This window comes from Lethenteron reissneri, unplaced genomic scaffold (genome assembly GCF_015708825.2).
Source record: "Lethenteron reissneri isolate LAM-NWPU_2019-01 unplaced genomic scaffold, ASM1570882v1 scaffold_1129, whole genome shotgun sequence".
Taxonomy (NCBI): domain Eukaryota; kingdom Metazoa; phylum Chordata; class Hyperoartia; order Petromyzontiformes; family Petromyzontidae; genus Lethenteron; species Lethenteron reissneri.
Window position 1 is genome coordinate 3,060 of NW_026890815.1, and position 18,686 is coordinate 21,745.

Here is an 18,686-nt window from a genome sequence, read left to right on the forward strand (position 1 = left end):
GCAACACCAGCACACACGTCACACAACACCACACACACGACACACAACACCGCACACACGTCACGCAACACCGCACACCGACACGCACACCGCACCACACCGTCACGCAACACCGCACACACGACACGCAACACCGCACACCACACGTCACGCAACACCGCCACACGACACTTACACCGCACACACACTCACGCAACACCACACACACGACACGCAACACCGCACACACGTCACGCAACACCGCACACACGTCACACAACACCACACACACGTCACTGCAACACCGCACACACGTCACTCAAACACTCGCCACACAACGTCACGCAACACCGCACACACGAACTGCAACACCGCACACCGACACGCAACACCGCAACAGCACGTCACACAACACCACACACGTCACGCAAACCGCACACACGTCACCAACACCACACACACGTCACGCAACACCGCACACACGTCACACAACACCGCACACACACGTCACGCAACACCGCACACACGACACACAACCGCACCACGTCACGCAACACCGCACACACAAAACGCAACACCGCACACCACGTCACGACACGCAACACCGCACACACACGACACACAACCCACACACACGACACGCAACACCGCACACACACGTCACACAACACCACACACACGACACGCAACACCGCACACACGACACGCAACACCGCACACACCACCACGACACGCAACACCACACACACGACACGCAACACCGCACACACCACACACGACACGCAACACCGCACACACGACGCAACACCGACACACCACACCGACACGCAACACCGCACACACGACACGCAACACCGCACACACCACACACGACACGCAACACCGCACACACGACACGCAACACCGCACACACCACACACGACACACAACACACACACACGACACGCAACACCGCACCACACCACACACGACACGCAACACCGCACACACGACACGCAACACCGCACACACACACACGACACAACACCACACACTCGACACGCAACACCGCACACACGACACGCAACACCGCACACACCACACACGACACGCAAACACACACACACGACACGCAACACCGCACACACCACACACGACACGCAACACCGCACACACGACACGCAACACCGCACACACCACACGACACACAACACCACACACTCGACACCAACACCGCACACACGACACGCAACACCGCACACACACGTCACACAACACCGCACACACGACACACAACACCGCACACACGACACACAACACCGCACACACGTCACGACACCGACACACGTCACGACACGCGTGCGCGCACGGTCTCTCTCACTCTTTCTTCCCGACTCGCTCGCTACTCACTCACCGGCTGATCCTCCTCCGGATCATCATCCGCCTTCCCGTCCGACCGTCCTGGGCCCCGGCCATAGCACCGCCGCTGCTGCTGCTGTTGCTGCTGGCTGTTGTGCTGCTGTTGCTGCTGCTGCTGTTGCTGCCGATGTTGCTGCAGCAGCTGCTGTTGCTGTTGCTGCTGCTGCTGTTGCTGCTGCTGTTGCTGCTGTTGCTGCCGCTGTTGTTGCTGCTGCTGTTGCTGCTGCCGCTGTTGCTGCAGCCGCTGTTGCTGCTGCTGCTGCGGGGGCGGTGGTGTCAGGGCGAGCGCCTGTCGCACCGTCGCCTCGTGCTGCTCCCGCAGGAGCCGCAGTTCCCGCAGAGCCGCGACGCTCAACTCCAGCCGCTCGCGAATTCTCTCCGGCGGAGCGGACACGCAGAGTGCCTTGGACATGGTGGTGGTGGTGATGGTGGTGGTGATGGTGGTGGTGGTGATGGTGGTGGTGGAGGTGGTGGTGGAGGTGGTGGAGGTGGTGGTGATGGTGGTGGTAGAGGTGGTGGTGGTGGTAGTGATGGTGGTGATGGTGGTGGTGATGGTGGTGGTGGTGGTGATGGTGGTGGTGGTGGTGGAGGTGGTGGTGATGGTAATGGTGGTAGTGGTGGAGGTGGTGGTTGTGGTGGTGGTGGTGGTAATGGTGGGTGATGGTGGTAATGGTGGTGATGATGGTGCTGGTGGAGGTGATGGTGGTGATGGTGATGGTGCTGGTGGTGATGGTGATGCTGCTAATATCGATGAATGTCCGTGTACACACGCGCACTGGAGGAGCAGCAGGAGAGGGGAGGGAAGAGCCACCGACTCCCGACAGAGCCACTGCTGCTGCTGTAGCTGTAGTAGTTGTAGCTGTAGTAGTAGTTGTAGTAGTAGCTGTAGTAGTTGTAGTAGCTGTAATAGTAGCTGTAGTAGTTGTAGTAGTTGTAGCTGTAGTAGTAGTAGTGTACGTGACGCGGTGTCGTGGTGGGGTGAGTGGGTCAGGCTCAGGGGGGTTTGTTGGGAGGTGCTGAGGGCTGGTGGGTGGGGGTCAGACAGCCGGTCACCGGCGTCACCCCCCCCCCCCTCCTGGTGAACATCGCTCATTGGGCAGCAGCTGCCCCCTCCGTCTCCTTCCATTGGCAGACGCCTCCCCCCCTCCATGCCTCGCCCTCCCCCCTCTCCCACCTCCCTCCCCCTTCCACCTCCCCCTCCCTCCCACCTCCCCTCCCTCCCACCTCACCCGCCCTCCCCCTTCCACCTCCCCCTCCCACCTCCCTCCCCCTCCCACCTCCCCCTCCCACCTCCCCCTCCCACCTCCCCCTCCCTCCCACCTCCCCCTCCCACCTCCCCCTCCCTCTCTCTCCCTCCTCCTCCCACCTCCCCCACCCACCACCTCCTCCCTCCCCCTCCCACCTCCCCTCCCACCTCCCACCTCCCTCCCCCTCCCACCTCCCCTCCCTCCCCCTCTCACCTGTGTGTACACACACACCCATGTGTGTGAGTCTATGTGTGTGTGTGTGAGTCTATGTGTGTGTGTGTGAGTCCATATGTGTGTGTAACTCCATGTATGTGTGTCTAAAGTCGATGTCTTTGTGCGTGTGGGTCAATGTTTGTGTGTAAGTCCATGTGTGTGTCTGCACATGAAACAGGAGTTGTGTTGAGATGTTAAAACACAAAACAGAAACCTTTCGCAAGGAATCACGTCACTGAATTAGCCACACGAGGTACGTTACATTTTATTTTGGTCTTTCGCTAAGAGTCACCTAGATAGGTTAAACATTAATATGTGTACACCTCCCACCACCCCTGTACCCCCCTACCCCTCCTGCACCCCTCATCCAGCAGTGGATAGAGTCTACCCTACGCGATATTGACTCTAGACGTGAGTATTGAGAAAGACATCCAAGGAATGTGCTTAAATAAACAACTTAGAGGCCACAATCGATTCTTGGCCAGAGCCTAAGCCACCACCCCTTGCTAATAAGTGACGTGTCGAGTCAACAGCCCACTGAGTCAACACTAAGGACACTGAGTCCTCAACACAGACGCGGGCGGGGTGGGTGGGTTGGAGAGCAGAGACCTCCACTCTCGGTCAAGTCGCGTGCTGACTCGCATCTTGCAGGGCTGCTGCTGCTGCTACTGCTGCACCATTGCTGCTGCTGCTGCTGTGGTGCTGTTGCTGGTACCTCTATCATCCAAGCCTCTCATCATCACCTGCTCCTGTGTGGGTGAGTGGGTGGATGAGTGTGTGGGTGGGTGAGTAGGTGAGTGGATGAGTGGGTGGGTGGGTGGGTGAGTGGGTGGGTGAGTGAGTGGGTGGATGAGTGTGTGGGTGAGTGTGTGAGCGACTGGGTGAGTGAGTGAGCGACTGGGTGAGTGAGTGGGTGAGGGGTGGGTGGGTGGATGAATGGGTGTGTGAGTGGGTAGGTGAGTGTGTGGGTGAGTGTGTGAGCGACTGGGTGGGTTAGTGTGTGAGCGACTGGGTGAGTGAGCGAGCGACTTGGTGAGTGAGTGGGTGGGTGAGTGGGCGGGTGAGTGGATGAGTGTGTGGGTGAGTGTGTGAGTGGGTGGATGAGTGAATGAGTGGGTGAGTGAGTGACTGGGTGAGTGGGTGAGTGAGTGTGTGAGTGGTTGGGTGAGTGGGTGGGTGAGCGACTGGGTGAGTGAGTGGGTGTGTGAGTGAGTGAGTGGGTGAGTGGGTGGGTAATAATATAATAATAATAGTACAATTTGTAACGCGCGCAAATTTGCAGACGTAGTGGCCGCAACTCAGAGGCGCGGAGCCAAGCTCAGAGTCACTCAAAAGCACGTGGTTGAAGAGGTGAGTTTTTAAGTGTCTCTTGAAGGAGGCGATTGAGGTGATGCTGCGAATGTGCAGAGGGATATCGTTCCAGACTGTTGGGGCTGCCACCGAGAAGCGGCGCGTAGACACGATGACCATCCTGGATCTTGGTATCGAGAGGAGGTCGTGAGTCGCGCTGCGCAGGCATCTGCCGTGTGCTGAGCTGCAAGTTGTCAGTAATGAAGAAAGATATGGCGGGCAGGCGGATATGAAGGCATTGTGGCAGAGGCAGGCGGTCTTGTATGTGACCCTACTGGCAATGGGGAGCCAGTTGAGAGCGCGGAGACGAGCTAGTGAGTCGAGGCGGGGATGAGTGTGGGCAATGACGACGCGTGCTAGGTTATTTTGTAGTCTTTGAAGCTTCCTTAGGTTGCCAGCGGAGGTCCGGACAAGGACGGAGTTACAATAGTCAAGGCGAGACCCAACTATGCAACATGCCAAAGTGTTGGCAATTTCAGTAGAGATGAGAGGACGTATGTGTCTAAGAGCCTTCAGGTGAAAGTTACATGAGCTGATGATATGGTTGGTTTGACGGTCGAAGGATAAAGTTGAATCGAGGATGATACCGAGGTACCTGAAGTGGTCGGTGAACTTGTTGATGTGACCGAAGATGTGTATGTGTGTGGGGAGTGCTGCTGAATTGAGACGTTGCTTGTGTAGTGACATAAGAAGGGAGGGGCTGCTGGGGGCTCTGGGATCCCAGGCAAGTCCAGACGCTTAAGCCTCTGGGTGCCAGGCACTGGGTTCCCAGAGGGTCCAGACTATTAAGCCTCTGGGCGCCAGGCGTTGGGTTCCCAGGCGCTTAAGCCTTTTTGGCGCCGCCAACGGGGGGGGGGGGGGGGGCTGTGTGTGCTCTGTGGGATGTCTGGTGGCGCACACGGCCCCACCCCTCGTTAGACTAGGCATAAAAGGAGAGCTCCCTGGACGATCAGGGCCCAGTTGTAACTCAAGACCCAAGACCCACGACCAGCCATCTGAAGACCCTGGGATGCTGTGAGAGCCAGTGGTGGGACTCTGGAACTCCCGACTCTACGACCTTGTGAGGGCGAGTTGCAGAGCGTAGCCAGAGTAGAGTATCTAGGCTGTGTAGCTAGGCTGTAACAGAGTATCAGGACTGTTGGAGAGTTGGACTGTTGGAGTGTTGTATTGTAATAAAGAAGTTACCTCTACAAGTGTCTCCGGAACCCGTTACACTTGGTACCTAACATGATGGCCACTGACTTTTTCGGATTAAGGGCTAGGTTGTGTGCAGTGAACCATTGTTGCATGGCGGTGGTACATTCCGAGAGCCTCTCGAATCCAGATGCATTGCTAGAATCGATGGCGGTGAATATAATCGTGTCATCCGCGTATGAGTGATGCTTAACACCGAAGCTTGCAATGAGCCGGCCGATCGGGGAAGTGTAGGCTGTGAAGAGCAGGGAACCTAGTACAGAGCCTTGGGGAACCCCCCATTTTGAGGGTGTGGAGTTTATCCTGTTATGTACGAAACTTGGGAACCCTAGCTACATACAATGTCTGCTGCCAGTTTTATAGGGCTGAACATTGAAAATGTCTAAGTGTACAATTATTGCGATTACCATGTCTCTATAGTCGTGGTTGAAGAGACATTGTAATGTTTTTAAACTATTTTATCTTTTCCTGTAATTTCTTGAAATTCTGTTTTGGCGGGTTAAGTAAAAACATGCCTTACAATGGCTGCCCATAAAAAAATTGTTTTAATGCATTTGTTTTCTGCCTATTTGTTTTAGTGGCCAGGTACTGGGCCGATTCTGCTGCGAGACCCGAGTGTGTGCTTCGCCGGGGAGAGATGTAAAAATGTAGGTGAAGAATGAAATAAAAATTAATAAAAATAAAATAATAAAGATCACGACGTTTCGGAAGCAACACAAGCTTCCGTCTTCAGGTGAAACTGTCACAGCCAAATATCTGTATCACTTGAAGACGGAAGCTTGTGTTGCTTCCGAAACGTCGTGATTTTTATTTTATTTTAATTTCATTTTTTACCTACGTGACTTTACCGAAAAAAACTAAGAGTATGATTCCTTGCAGTCGTGAAAGCTTCAAATCTCGAAGATATCAAAATGGACGAGCGGTGCATGCATCAGGACGATGAGGAGCTGCAGCAGCAGCAGCAGTCTCCAAACAATTGGAAGGCTCCTTCACACACCAGGCAGAATGCAGCTCAGTCTGTGCAGCAGTATCATCCTGCCTTGGCAGAGGCAGCAACCCAGACTTGTCAGTCTCCACAGGCTCAGCCAGTTGAGCACACCCCACAAGTGCCTAAGGTGTCTTCTGGCAGCAGTCAGCGACCGAGTGGAGAGGCGGCTTCTGATACGAACTCCCAAGGTGATCACTTTGACTGCCCCTTGTTCACACACACGTGCTGTCTAGCTATTAATAACATTTGAGGTTTTTGTAAATTATATAATTTCACTAATAGGGGTTTTCCCCTTTTTTCTGGCAACAAAACTGACACCTTTTGCAAGGAATAATGCTTACATTAACCACAATACTTGCAGTCAAATGCAAACAAAAAACAATACTCTGATAATTTATGCATTGTTTTTGAAACTGATTGGTCCACACCAGAGACAGCTTTCTTTAGAGCCTCGTCTCATATGGTTTTCGACCAGATGACGCCAAGTATTGTGGTTAATGTAAGTATGATTCCTTGCAAAAGGTGTCAGTTTTGTTGCCAGAAAAAAGGTGAAAACCCCTATATTTTAGTATATTTTGGTACTGGCAAAGGAGGTCCCATGATGACGCCTTTTGGCGTCATCTGGTCGAACACCATATGAGACTAGGCTCTAAAGAAAGCTGTCTCTGGTGTGGACCAATCAGTTTCAAAGACAATGCATAAATTATCAGAGTATTGTTTTTTGTTTGCATTTGACTGCAAGTATTGTGGTTAATGTAAGTATGATTCCTTGCAAAAGGTATCAGTTTTGTTGCCAGAAAAAAGGTGAAAACCCCTATTAGTATATTTTGCTACTGGCAAGGGAGGTCCCATGATGACATAATTTCAATGTATTATTCTAAAAGAAATTGTCCCTGCGTGTACTCGCCTTACCTGTCCGCTTTTTGCCACTTAATCCAAATCCTCAGGCTGCGTGAAAGTGGTGCACGACATGCTGATGACTTCAAGCAACTGTGGCAGCAATTGGCCATCCGACCAAGAAGACATATTTCACCTCCTGGTAGTTACCTGCTTTCGTTTAAATTCCTCGTTTTCCGTACTCATTGACATGTACATTTTGTCTCTAACCCCTCCCTCTCTCTGCCACTGCCCCCTCTGCCTATTTAAGGCCACTCCACAGAGACGATCTCCCTCTCTGTACCTGTGTTACTCTCTCTCTATGTATCTTGGTGATATCTGTCTGCTCATATGTCTGTCTATAGTTGTTCTGGTTAGAATTTTTTGTTGCTATTTCATTTATACCTGATGATGATTGCTTGTGTTGCAATAGAAACGTCGTGATTTTTATTTTATTTTACTTTTATTAATTTGAATTTTTTACCTACGTGACTTTACCGAAAAAACCTAAGAATATGAATCCTTGCAGTCACGAAAGCTTCAAATCTAGAATTCACAATAAGCATTTGATGTTTTAAAGAATTTGCTCTGCGGTCTGTATGTATGTAGGTGCACGGGAGAGAACATTTTGAAATATTAAAAAAAATCAAGGAAAGCCTGGAGCTGGTCCGAATGCTGCCCAAGGATGTTGTCAGTGTGTTGCGCAACCTGCAGCAACAACGGTACGTGAACACGAAATAGACACATCGCTGCTCGTGCGAGACAAGTTCCCGATTGCTGCTGTAATTAAATGGTAGCAACAGAAGGGAAGTAATAAAATGATAAAAAGAAAAATAATAAAATAATTCTCACGACGTTTCGGCCACAACGCAAGCAGCCGTCCTCAGGTGAAAACCAGGTCTGTCGGAAAGACAGCGTCTGAATGAAACAGCACACGTGCTTGGAGCATGTATATAAGCTGGGTTGGAAGGGGGGGGGAAAGGGGGAGCCTTGACAAAATAATTTGCATATCAAGAGGAATTTAGCATATTTCCATATCCCCTCCCTTTGATGCTGCTAATCCTGCATAATGCACGGGCATGAGTAGTACTAATCACATACCTGCATTTGCCATAAATATGCTAAATTCCTCTTGATATGCAAATTATTAGTGAATAATGTTTTCTCCTGGAAGAATCGTTTTAATTTTAAATCATTCACAGAGAATGTTTTGTATTATTGCAACGAAATACATTTGACAACGCTTTATTAAATTTGACATCCTGCACCGAAATTTTAATTTGAAGCTGTTATTTGTTTGCCTGTTGACTGTTCGACTTTCAAACAGCCATTATTCAATTCATGTTCATGCTGATGCAAATCTGTCTTGATTTTCCAGCTGCTACTCCATTATACACTGCACAACTACATAATGTTACATACAAATCTGACATGTTACATACAAATCTGAATTTGAAGGTACTATTGGTTTCACAGTGACACTTGCTCACCTACTTTCAAGCAGTCATTGCCATCCGGTTAGAGCAATGCAGTTGCGAAGTTTGTTCCAATTGACGTGATTGACAAACGGCTTCCTGTTGGATGCACCAAAGTGTTGCTTTTTAAATCCTTTATATTAAGTTCGCTTGCTTGCGCGCTTACGACCGTGCAAATCTTTCGGTCGTTTTTTAACCCACTTCCCGTGATCCAATCGAGCTGACATTTTGCACGCAGACTCGTTGTGCGTGACAATTTATTTTCGTGAAAAAAATTTCCTAAATTTTCCACTTTTTAGGAAAACATTTTTGTCATATTTAATTTAAAATACCAATGTGATAAAAATAAAACTCTTACTCAAGAAAAACAGAAATGAATAATAAAATAAAACCGATGCCGCCACGCATATAAAGGATTTATAGTGAAAAACTTTGTTTTTACGGGTTAATTTTTTTATTTTGGATTCGAAATGTTGGAAAGGCAATGCTTTGCAAGATCACATTTTTGTATTTTATTAATATTTTCCTCTGACATACTATATGGGAGATGCTGAGCATGACAGATGCATGGACACTGAACTTTCTGTATAATTCCCGACTGGTATGTGTGAGTTGGTAAAGGTGTGAAGCATCAACATACGTGGAGATTTGTGCATGGCTCGCTGTGGGCAATGTATATAGGATGGTCACCCACGCTGAACCCAACCTAGCTTATGAGATCAGATGCATTGCAGTTGATGTTGTGATAAGCATGTGGGGCATTATCAGAGTTTAACTCATTGGAATGTGGATTATATCTTCATATTTTAACTTTAAGCACATGTCCATCTTATGATCCAAATGGAAAATATCTAAAAAAAGATTTCCATATTCAAAAATTATGCAATATATCAATATTCAGTGTCTATGTAATGTAAATAACTCCCATGTTGGTTATGAATACTGAGCAGTAGTTCATTGACATCAGGTTGTGCAATGAGAAAAGATGCAGTTGTCATGTGCATCAACCACTATTTTTTTGGGCTTTTAAAATCCTTTATATTAAGTTCACTTGCTTGCGCGCTTAGGACCGTGGAAATCTTTTGGTCGTTTTTTAACCCACTTCTCGTGATCCAATCGAGCTGACATTTTGCACACAGACTCGTTGTGCGTGACAATTAATTTTTGTGGAAAAATTTTTCCTAAATTTTCCACTTTTTAGGAAAAAAAAATGTTTCACTAACACAATCATATATTTTTCCTAAACACAGAAAATTATTCAAGAAAACAACAAAAATGTACAATATAAACAATCATACAAAAACTGAAAACCTTATAATCCTTATATACGACTTTCCTTATATTTAATTTAAAATACCAATGTGATTAAAATGAAACTCTTACTCAAGAAAAACAGAAATGAATAATAAAATAAAACCGATGCCACGCATATAAAGGATTTATAGTGAAAAACTTTGTTTTTATTTTATTTGACTTTTATTAATTTTAATTTTTTACCTACGTGACTTTACCGAAAAAACCTAAGAATATGAATCCTTGCAGTCACGAAAGCTTCAAATCTAGAATGAAAAAATAAAATTAAACCGATGCCACGCATATAAAGGATTTATAGTGAAAAACTTTGTTTTTACGGGTTAATTTTTGGGGTTTTTTCTCCCTCCCAGATACGTGACGGAATTGCGTGGCAGGCCGTCCAACCTCAGCCGACACGGAAGCGAGTGTTCACAGGAAGTCTTGGCCGGCAGCCAGGGACCCTCCAGTGCCGGCGAAGGTTCCTCATCAGGTGACGCAAGCTCTCCCTGCTCGGCGCAGCACATTTCTCTGCACGGGACGTGGCGGCACGCGGGCGAATTGAAAGACGCGACACAATTTGCCACAAAGTGATACGCAGTCTTCTTGGTTCTTTCGGTAAAGTCGTCACGTAGAAGGGAAGTAATAAAATAATAAAAATAAAACACGATAAAATACAATTCTCACGACGTTTCGACCACAACGCAAGCAGCCGTCCTCAGGTGAAGAACAGGTCTGTCAGACGCTGTCTTCCCGACAGCTCTGTTCTCCACCTGAGGACGGCTGCTTGCGTTGTGGCCGAAACGTCGTGAGAATTATTTTATGATGTTTTGTTATTTTATTACTTCCCTTCTACGTGATGACTTTACCGAAAGAACCAAGAGGATGAATTCAATATTACTCGTATATGTGTTGAGGTGTAAATGTTTTTATTGCGAATGCTCATCCACTGGTTGCAGGCGTTGCACAGAATGTTGTGACGGGTGAAGCAAATGGATCCAATGGTCCCCCACGGCCACCGGACGGAGACAACCCACGGGCCCGGCTTGGAACCCTGCCGGACAGCGGCAAGCCTGGCAACGCTCTTTACAAGTAAGTGCCCTTTAGGTGCATCATCGTCGCCACCTTTAAACATCGTCGTCATTTTTCGATTTAAAGCTTTCGTGACTGCAGGGATTCATCTTCTTGGTTCTTTCGGTAAAGTCACCACGTAGAAGAGAAGTAATAGAATAATAAATATAAAACATAATAAAATAATATAATAATATAATATACATGATAAAATAATTCTCACGACGTTTCAGCCACAACGCAAGCAGCCGTAACGTCGTGAGAATTATTTTATTATGTTTTATTTTTATTATTTTATTACTTCCCTTCTACGTGACTTTACCGAAAGAACCAAGAAGATGAATCCCTGCAGTCACGAAAGCTTTAAATCGAAACGCAAAGTTCGTAATGCAGTTTGGGCTGATTTTTGCACTTGGATTTCCAATAAAAAATGTCATTATTTTCCATAGGGATATACAGTACAAGCAATGTAAGTGTTGCTTCACATGTTATTTCTAATCGCAATGTTGACGGAGTAAAAATGTGCAAGTTAATGTAATACAGCCGTACAAAGTACTTTTCGTGCTTCTTGTATTTGGTATTAACATTTTGGAGCCTTGTGTGTTGTTGTTTTTTCGTGTCTCAAGCTTCCTGAAACAAATCGACTGCTTGGAGTTTTTGGAGAATTTCACTTCACGTGGATTGTCGAGTGTCCAACAGCTGATGGACGTTACTCTACAGGCAAGTTCCTACGGACGCTTCCATGCAAACTACGCGTGTTTTTTTAACGTTTACAAGATTGGGATTTATTTTTAAGTTGTGCAAGTTTTTCTGCAACATAAAAAATGCACAAAGAAGCTTGGAGAAGATGGAAGGTTGGAATTAAACTTGTAAAGAGTTAATACGTGTGTGGGTGAGTGGTGAGTGGTGAGGGTGAGTGGTGAGCGTGAGTGGTGAGGTAGAGGGGTGAGTGGTGAGGGAGAGGGGTGAGCATGAGTGCTGAGTGGTGAGTGGTGAGGGTGAGTGGTGAGGGTGAGTGGTGAGTAGTGAGGATTGTAGAGCCACAAGAGGGGGCTCTGGGACCCTAGGCAGAGAAGCCCTTGGCGCCAGGCGCTAGGATCCTAGGCACCCCAGACAGCTAAGCCCCTTGGCGCCAGGCGCTAGGATCCCAGGCACCCCAGACAGTTAAGCCCCTTGGCGCCAGGCGCTAGGATCCCAGGCACCCCAGACAGTTAAGCCCCTTGGCGCCAGGCGCTGGGATCCCAGGCACCCCAGACAGTTAAGCCCCTTGGCGCCAGGCGCTAGGATCCCAGGCACCCCAGACGCTTAAGCCCCTTGGTGCCAGGCGCTAGGATCCCAGGCACCCCAGACACTTAAGCCCCTTGGCGCCACCAACGGGGGGGCTGTGTGTGCTCTGTGGGATATCTGGGGGCGCACACAACCCCACCCCTCGTTGGGCACGAGGCATAAAAGGGCAGCTCCCTGGCCGATCGGGGCCAGTCGCAGGTCAAGACCTGCCAGCCAGCCAGCTTAGGACCCTGGACCCCCTTGTCCCGCTTGTCCTTGTAAGGGCCGGGACGCTGTGAGGGCCAGTGGTGGGACTCTGGGACTCCCGGCTCTACGTCCTTGTGAGGGCGAGTTCCGAGGAAGCCAGAGTCCAGACCCGCACCTTGGCTGGGTCGGGTCAGGTAGCCTCCCCTAGGGGGATTGTAGCCGGAGGACCCCAGAGCGTAGCCAGAGTAGTGTACCTAGGCAATGTACCTAGGCTGTGTACGTAGGCTGTGTACCTAGGCTGTGTACCTAGGCCGTGTACCTAGGCTGTAACAGAGTATCAGGACTGTTGGAGTGTTGTATTGTAATAAAGAAGTTACCTCTACAAGTCTCTCCGGAACCCATTACACGTGGATACCGAAACATGCAAATAAGAAACATTGACAACTGCAAAAAAGTAGATGGGCTTGGGCAAGGGCACATCACTGGACTGCATTGTGGCTGGGAAACAAGACCGGTGTTGGAGTGGCATCCAAAGTAGAGCACACATCACCAAGAGGAGGACCACCACAGAGATTCGAGTTGTGAGATTAGTTTGTGTGTAGGTGATAGATGGATCGTCACATAGCTCGAGTGAGGAGGCTGAGGAGTCCTGATCCAGTAGTGGGTACAAAAAAAACACATTCCTCCTGCGGAGAGAGCGGGTAGGAACGTTGGGTTGCTCGGTCAATGGCCAACTGTGAGGGCGGGCACAAGCCGTCGTGAGTAGGTTAAACGTTGAGTTTTATAAGGGCACCACGGGGTGACCAGCCCCTCCCCACCCAGCCCCACCCCCCACCCAGCCCCACCCCTCCCCACCCTCCCCTCCCCACCCAGCCCCACCCCTCCCCACCCAGCCCCTCCCCACCCTCCCCACCCAGCCCCTCCCCACCCTCCCCTCCCCACCCAGCCCCTCCCCACCCTCCCCTCCCCACCCAGCCCCTCCCCACCCTCCCCTCCCCACCCAGCCCCTCCCCACCCTCCCCTCCACCCAGCCCCACCCCTCCCATTTTTGGATGCACGACGGACAGACACAATAATCCCCTGTGGGCTGGTGGAACCAGGTGGTTCCTACCGGTAATACCGACTGATTTTGTACATTAATTACTCTGAGGAATACACGTCGTCAGAAATTTGAAGAATGTTGTATCGTACACTATGGGAACCTCATTTGCCAGTAAAAATATCATAATTGTTTTTTTACCCTTCTATCTGGCAACAAAACTGACACCTTTTTACAAGGAGTCATGTTTGTATAGACCGCAATACCTGTCTCGGGTGTGGACCAATCAACTTCAGGGACAGTGCACATTATCAGAGTTGTGTTTTTTGTTTGTATTATGACTGCAGGTATTGTGGTCTATACAAACATGACTCCTTGTAAAAAGGTATCAGTTTTGTTGCCAGATAGAAGGGTAAAAAACCAATTATCAATGTTGTATCGCTGAACAAAATTTGGTGTGTGTGTGTGTATATTTTCTGTGTTTCGCTGGATTTTAGGACTTGGATGAACTGAGAGTCCCAGAAGCCAAAAAGCGACTGCTGCTGAGTGGAATCGAAGAGCATCATCGTGTGTCGACCACGATCTCCAGCGAGACAACGCTGCAGCGCTCGTCCAGTGAAGAGACAGTCCACCTCAGCTCCGAGGACGACGACGATGACGGCATCGACACCAAGGACGGCATCCGTGCCAAAGTGTTCCCAGCGCTGCGGCCCTCTGGCAGGAATCTGTCCTCTGTCGGCAATCGGTATCGCAAAAGCAGCATTGCCAAATACAATTTGCGAGCGTACGCTCGCCAAGCCGTTGACTTTCCTCGTGCTGGCAGCTGGGGAGGCAGTAGCAGCCTGGAGGTGCCCAGGAGCAAGATGCCAAAATTGTCTTCATGCTCTGACATCGAAGAAGAGGAGGGGCTGGAGTGAGGAGAGGAGGGGGGTGATAAATGGATGATGGTGGGAGGTTGTGTGGGCCGTGGGATGCACTTTGTATGAAAAGCCCTTGGGGTAAATAAGCTGGTGTCTTTCGATTTAAAGCTTTCGTGACTGCAGGGATTCATCTTCTTGGTTTATTCAGTAAAGTCACGGTCGACAGACCTGTTCTCCACCTGAGGATGGCTGCTTGCGTTGTGGCCGAAACGTCGTGAGAATTATTTTATTATGTTTTATTTTTATTATTTTATTATTTTCCTTCTACGTGACTTTACCGAAAGAACCAAGAAGATAAGCTGGTGTCGTTTCACTCGCAGTTTCGATAACTTCCTTTGAGCTTCTTCTTATTTCTTTCGGTAAAGTCACGTAGAAGGAAAATAATAAAATAATAACAATAAAACATCATAAAATAATTCTCACGACGTTTCGGCCACAACGCAAGCAGCCGTCCTCAAGTGAAGAACAGGTCTGTCGAGAAGACAGTCTGTTTTTATTTATTTATTATTATTTTATTTCCATTCTACGTGACTTTACCGAAATAACCAAGAAGATGAATCCCTGCAGTCACGAAAGCTTTAAATCGAAATTCCTTTGAGCTTGCTTGCATAGTTTTTTTTTTTACAGAATGCAGTCAATAAAATATAAAGCAGCATCTTGGCTTTACTACCCAAGGCAGGAACTTGTCTCTTCCAAGAAAGAAGTGAATGACTTGTCAGTTTTGTTCCTTCTTAATTTTGGAGCTTTCGTGACTGCAGGAATTATTCTTTGGTTTTTTCGGTAAAGTCACGTATAAAGATTAAACGTGCCGTTTAAGTCATCTGGAGTTGAAATATACAACACGTTTTGTTTCCGTGCAGAGGAGATAGCCATGTTCAGAGCAATGTGCTTTTTTGTTGTGTTGCATTTGCTCGACTGTTGAAAGATCGTTTCAAATTTGCATCTATTGGAAGGATGAACACGAAGTGGGAAGGTTTTTGCAAAATCTGATGTTCTCATACTCCAGAAGATTGTTGTATGGGGCCTGTCTGCTCTCACCTACTTGATAAAAACCCCAAAAAATGCCTAAATAAAGTTGATTTGTGACATGTTCCATTCTGCAAAGTTTTATAGACTTTGCTGCTGGTAGCAGATGTAGAGAAAACAACACCTGTCTACACTTCGTGTTCATGGAACTGTCTTAAGCGTATATATGCAGTGGGGTTTTTTAAATCCTTTATATTAAGTTCACTTGCTTGCTTGCTTAGGACCGTGCAAATCTTTCGGTCATTTTTTAACCCACTTCCCGTCATCCAATCGAGCTGACATTTTGCACACAGACTCGTTGTGCGTGACAATTTATTTTCGTGAAAATTTTTTTCCTAAATTTGACACTGTTTAGGGAATTTTTTAAATATTTAATTAGCAATTGCTTAATGGTGGCAGGCAATCATCTGACCCATAGGTGGCAGCCATCTCAAGCCAGAGGACGAGAGGACTCTAGCCGCCACGCATATAAAGGATTTAGAGTGAAAAACTTTGTTTTTACGGGTTAAATTTTTGTTACAGGTAGGAACAACAGTTCCCTACTGCCCACCAGGGATTATTTGTCTGTCGTGCATAGCCCCTCCCACCGTGTAGCACGCTCCCGGATTGGTTGAAGTGCGTCACGTGACCGCGAGCTTTCTGCCCAACCAAGTTCCTAGCTGGCCACTGTGAAGGAACGTGATTGTGCTGTGGATTCAGAAACCCGAGTTCGAGGGTGACATCCAATCTGCTGATTGTTTGGGCGCTGACCACTGGTGAAGTACCCGTCTGGTCACTGCCTTCATCTTGGAGTGGATTGAACAAGGGCTGTTGATATTCTTGAGCTTTGATTAAAAGCCAAAAACCTTTAAAGTACAATTTCAGGAATTGTTTTTCTGGATAAACCACTCGGAAAAAATATATCCAATGTTTGAGTTTGCATACGGAGCCCAAAACCAACCTGTACGTTTTGCAATGTGCTTTATATTTTGTAGCAATCACTGCCTTTCATGTAAACTGGTACCAGGTGCATACAGCGCATGAGAACGTTCAATTCGAATGCGCAATTCCCTGGAATAGCCACAGTGTTGATTTGTTTAAACAAGTTTTGACAATAAAAACAACTCTCTTTGAACTGTTAGCACGATCTTTTCTGACGGTGTTTTTTAATATACATGTCTCGTTAAACCACCCCGTCACCGCCCGCCAATTAGCAAGGTTTGTCACGTAAACAAAGCGTGCCAATTCGTTATAAGCTCAGCACACCTGTGCTGCACCCGAAACGTCATTTCATTTCGCTGTTTTCATTTCTAATTTGTTTCACCCACGTGACTTTCACAACTAGAATTACAAGCGCACAACCTTCATCCGTGATGGACGCCGCACTGTCCATCGTTTTCATGCACGGGGCGCTTCAAACCTCCAAGTCAGAGGTCGCAACCGGGTACCCGATACCCGTACCCTACCCGATACATGGCTACCCGTACCCGGCCGGGTACAGGTAGGCGTTTACGACCCTGGTGCGGCCGGGTACGGGTAACCGTGAGTCACTGGTGAGTAGCCGTTTGTCACTCATTTCGGGTAGGGTACGGGTAGGGAACGGGTACCCGTACCCAGCTGGGTACGTGTACCCATTTGCGACCCTGGTGCGGCCGGGTACGGGTAGGCCGTGAGTCACTGGTGAGTCACCGTTTGTCACTCATTTCCCAACGTCTTGTCTCTTCTCCCAATTCAAGTTCCTAGAATCAACCCACCCGCGCAACATGGCTTCATCCCAGAGGTTGCAAACGGGTACCCGATACCCCTATCCGATACCCGGCCGGGTACGGGTAGCCGGGTATCAGGTAGGGTACGGGTACCCGTTTTCGACCCTGGTGCGGTCGGGTACGGGAAGGACGTGAGTCACTGGTGAGTCACCGTTTGTCACTAATTTCCCAACGTCTTGTCTCTTCTCACAATTCAAGTTTCTAGAAACAACCCACCCGCGCCTGCAACATGGCTTCATCCCAGAGGTCGCAACCGGGTACCCGATACCCGTACCCTACCCGATACCCGGCTACCCGTACCCAGCCGTTTTCAACCCTGGTGCGGCCGGGTACGGGTAAGGAATCAAACCCCGTGTGTGACCTCTGCTCCACGCGCCGCCTGCACGGACAACGGAGGCGCAGGGACAGACACTCGACCGTGAAATCGATCCGCAATCTTGTCGCACGGCCAGCAGCTCGGTGTTGCCTTCTCTCGATCCCGCGATGCCAAGCAGGTGACAGTCCGCGGCGAAATGAACCCCCCAGCAAAGTCATCTACTTAACGACGAGAGGAAATTCACACGGAATGTCCTTTTCAACGAAGTCTTCCAGATGTAAAACGATATAAGCTTTTAATGAAGAAATACAATTCAAAACACAACACAATTCAAAGATGTTTCATTTTAAAACTTCAAAACGGAGCATCGGGTGCTTGCGTGAATGCAAAATTATAATTCGTGTTGTAGAGAATGTATCTCCTCTACGTGCAACTTTAAAGTGGTATGCCTTGTAACTGATGAATGATCTCGCCTGAGTGATCTGTACAGGTTACTTCCAGACACACACACTTTGTCCTAACATCACTTAATCACTCTAGATTTGAACACTTCATGTTTGACCCTCACAGACAAACTGTTACATGTACACGCACAATCAGACAAGTATTCATTCTAAATTATTGACAGGCATATTAACAAAATTGAATTACTGCAGCGAAACATACTGCATCAGGTAACAACGTATTAACAAGAAGCTATTTTAACACATACTATTGTGTCATTCAAAACGAGTAGTCCATTGCATGCTGGCGTCTGGGTGAAAACGTAGCAAATTGTAAACATTACCTACAAATAATAGATCACGAGGTTTCGATAGCAAGGCAAGCAATCGCCATCAGCTGGGACCACGTCAATAACTGCTGAAGTAGGCGTCTACCTCAGTTGGTGATGATGGTGGTGGTGAAAGTGGTGATGGTGGTGGTGATGGTGAAAGTGGTGATGGTGGTGGTGATGATGATGGTGGTTGTCACACCTGATGACAATCGCTTGCGTTGCGATCGAAACGCCGCGATCTATAATTTTTCGACCCACGTGACGTCACCAAAAGAACTAAAGGGTGTGGATTCCTGCAGTCACGAAAGCTT

At 48.3% G+C, this 18,686-nt stretch overlaps 1 protein-coding gene across 1 annotated transcript; it reads left to right on the forward strand.

Moving 5' to 3' along the window:
* Nucleotides 1–4,767: 4,767 nt before the first annotated feature.
* LOC133361525 (tumor protein p73-like) lies at nt 4,768–14,510 on the forward strand. Its single transcript, XM_061580452.1, has 9 exons — nt 4,768–4,790; nt 5,960–6,016; nt 6,283–6,557; nt 7,317–7,408; nt 7,855–7,967; nt 10,385–10,503; nt 10,970–11,102; nt 11,708–11,801; nt 14,091–14,510. Exons 1-9 carry the CDS (start codon nt 4,768–4,770, stop codon nt 14,508–14,510), a joined length of 1,326 nt encoding a protein of 441 aa, XP_061436436.1.
* Nucleotides 14,511–18,686: the final 4,176 nt, after the last annotated feature.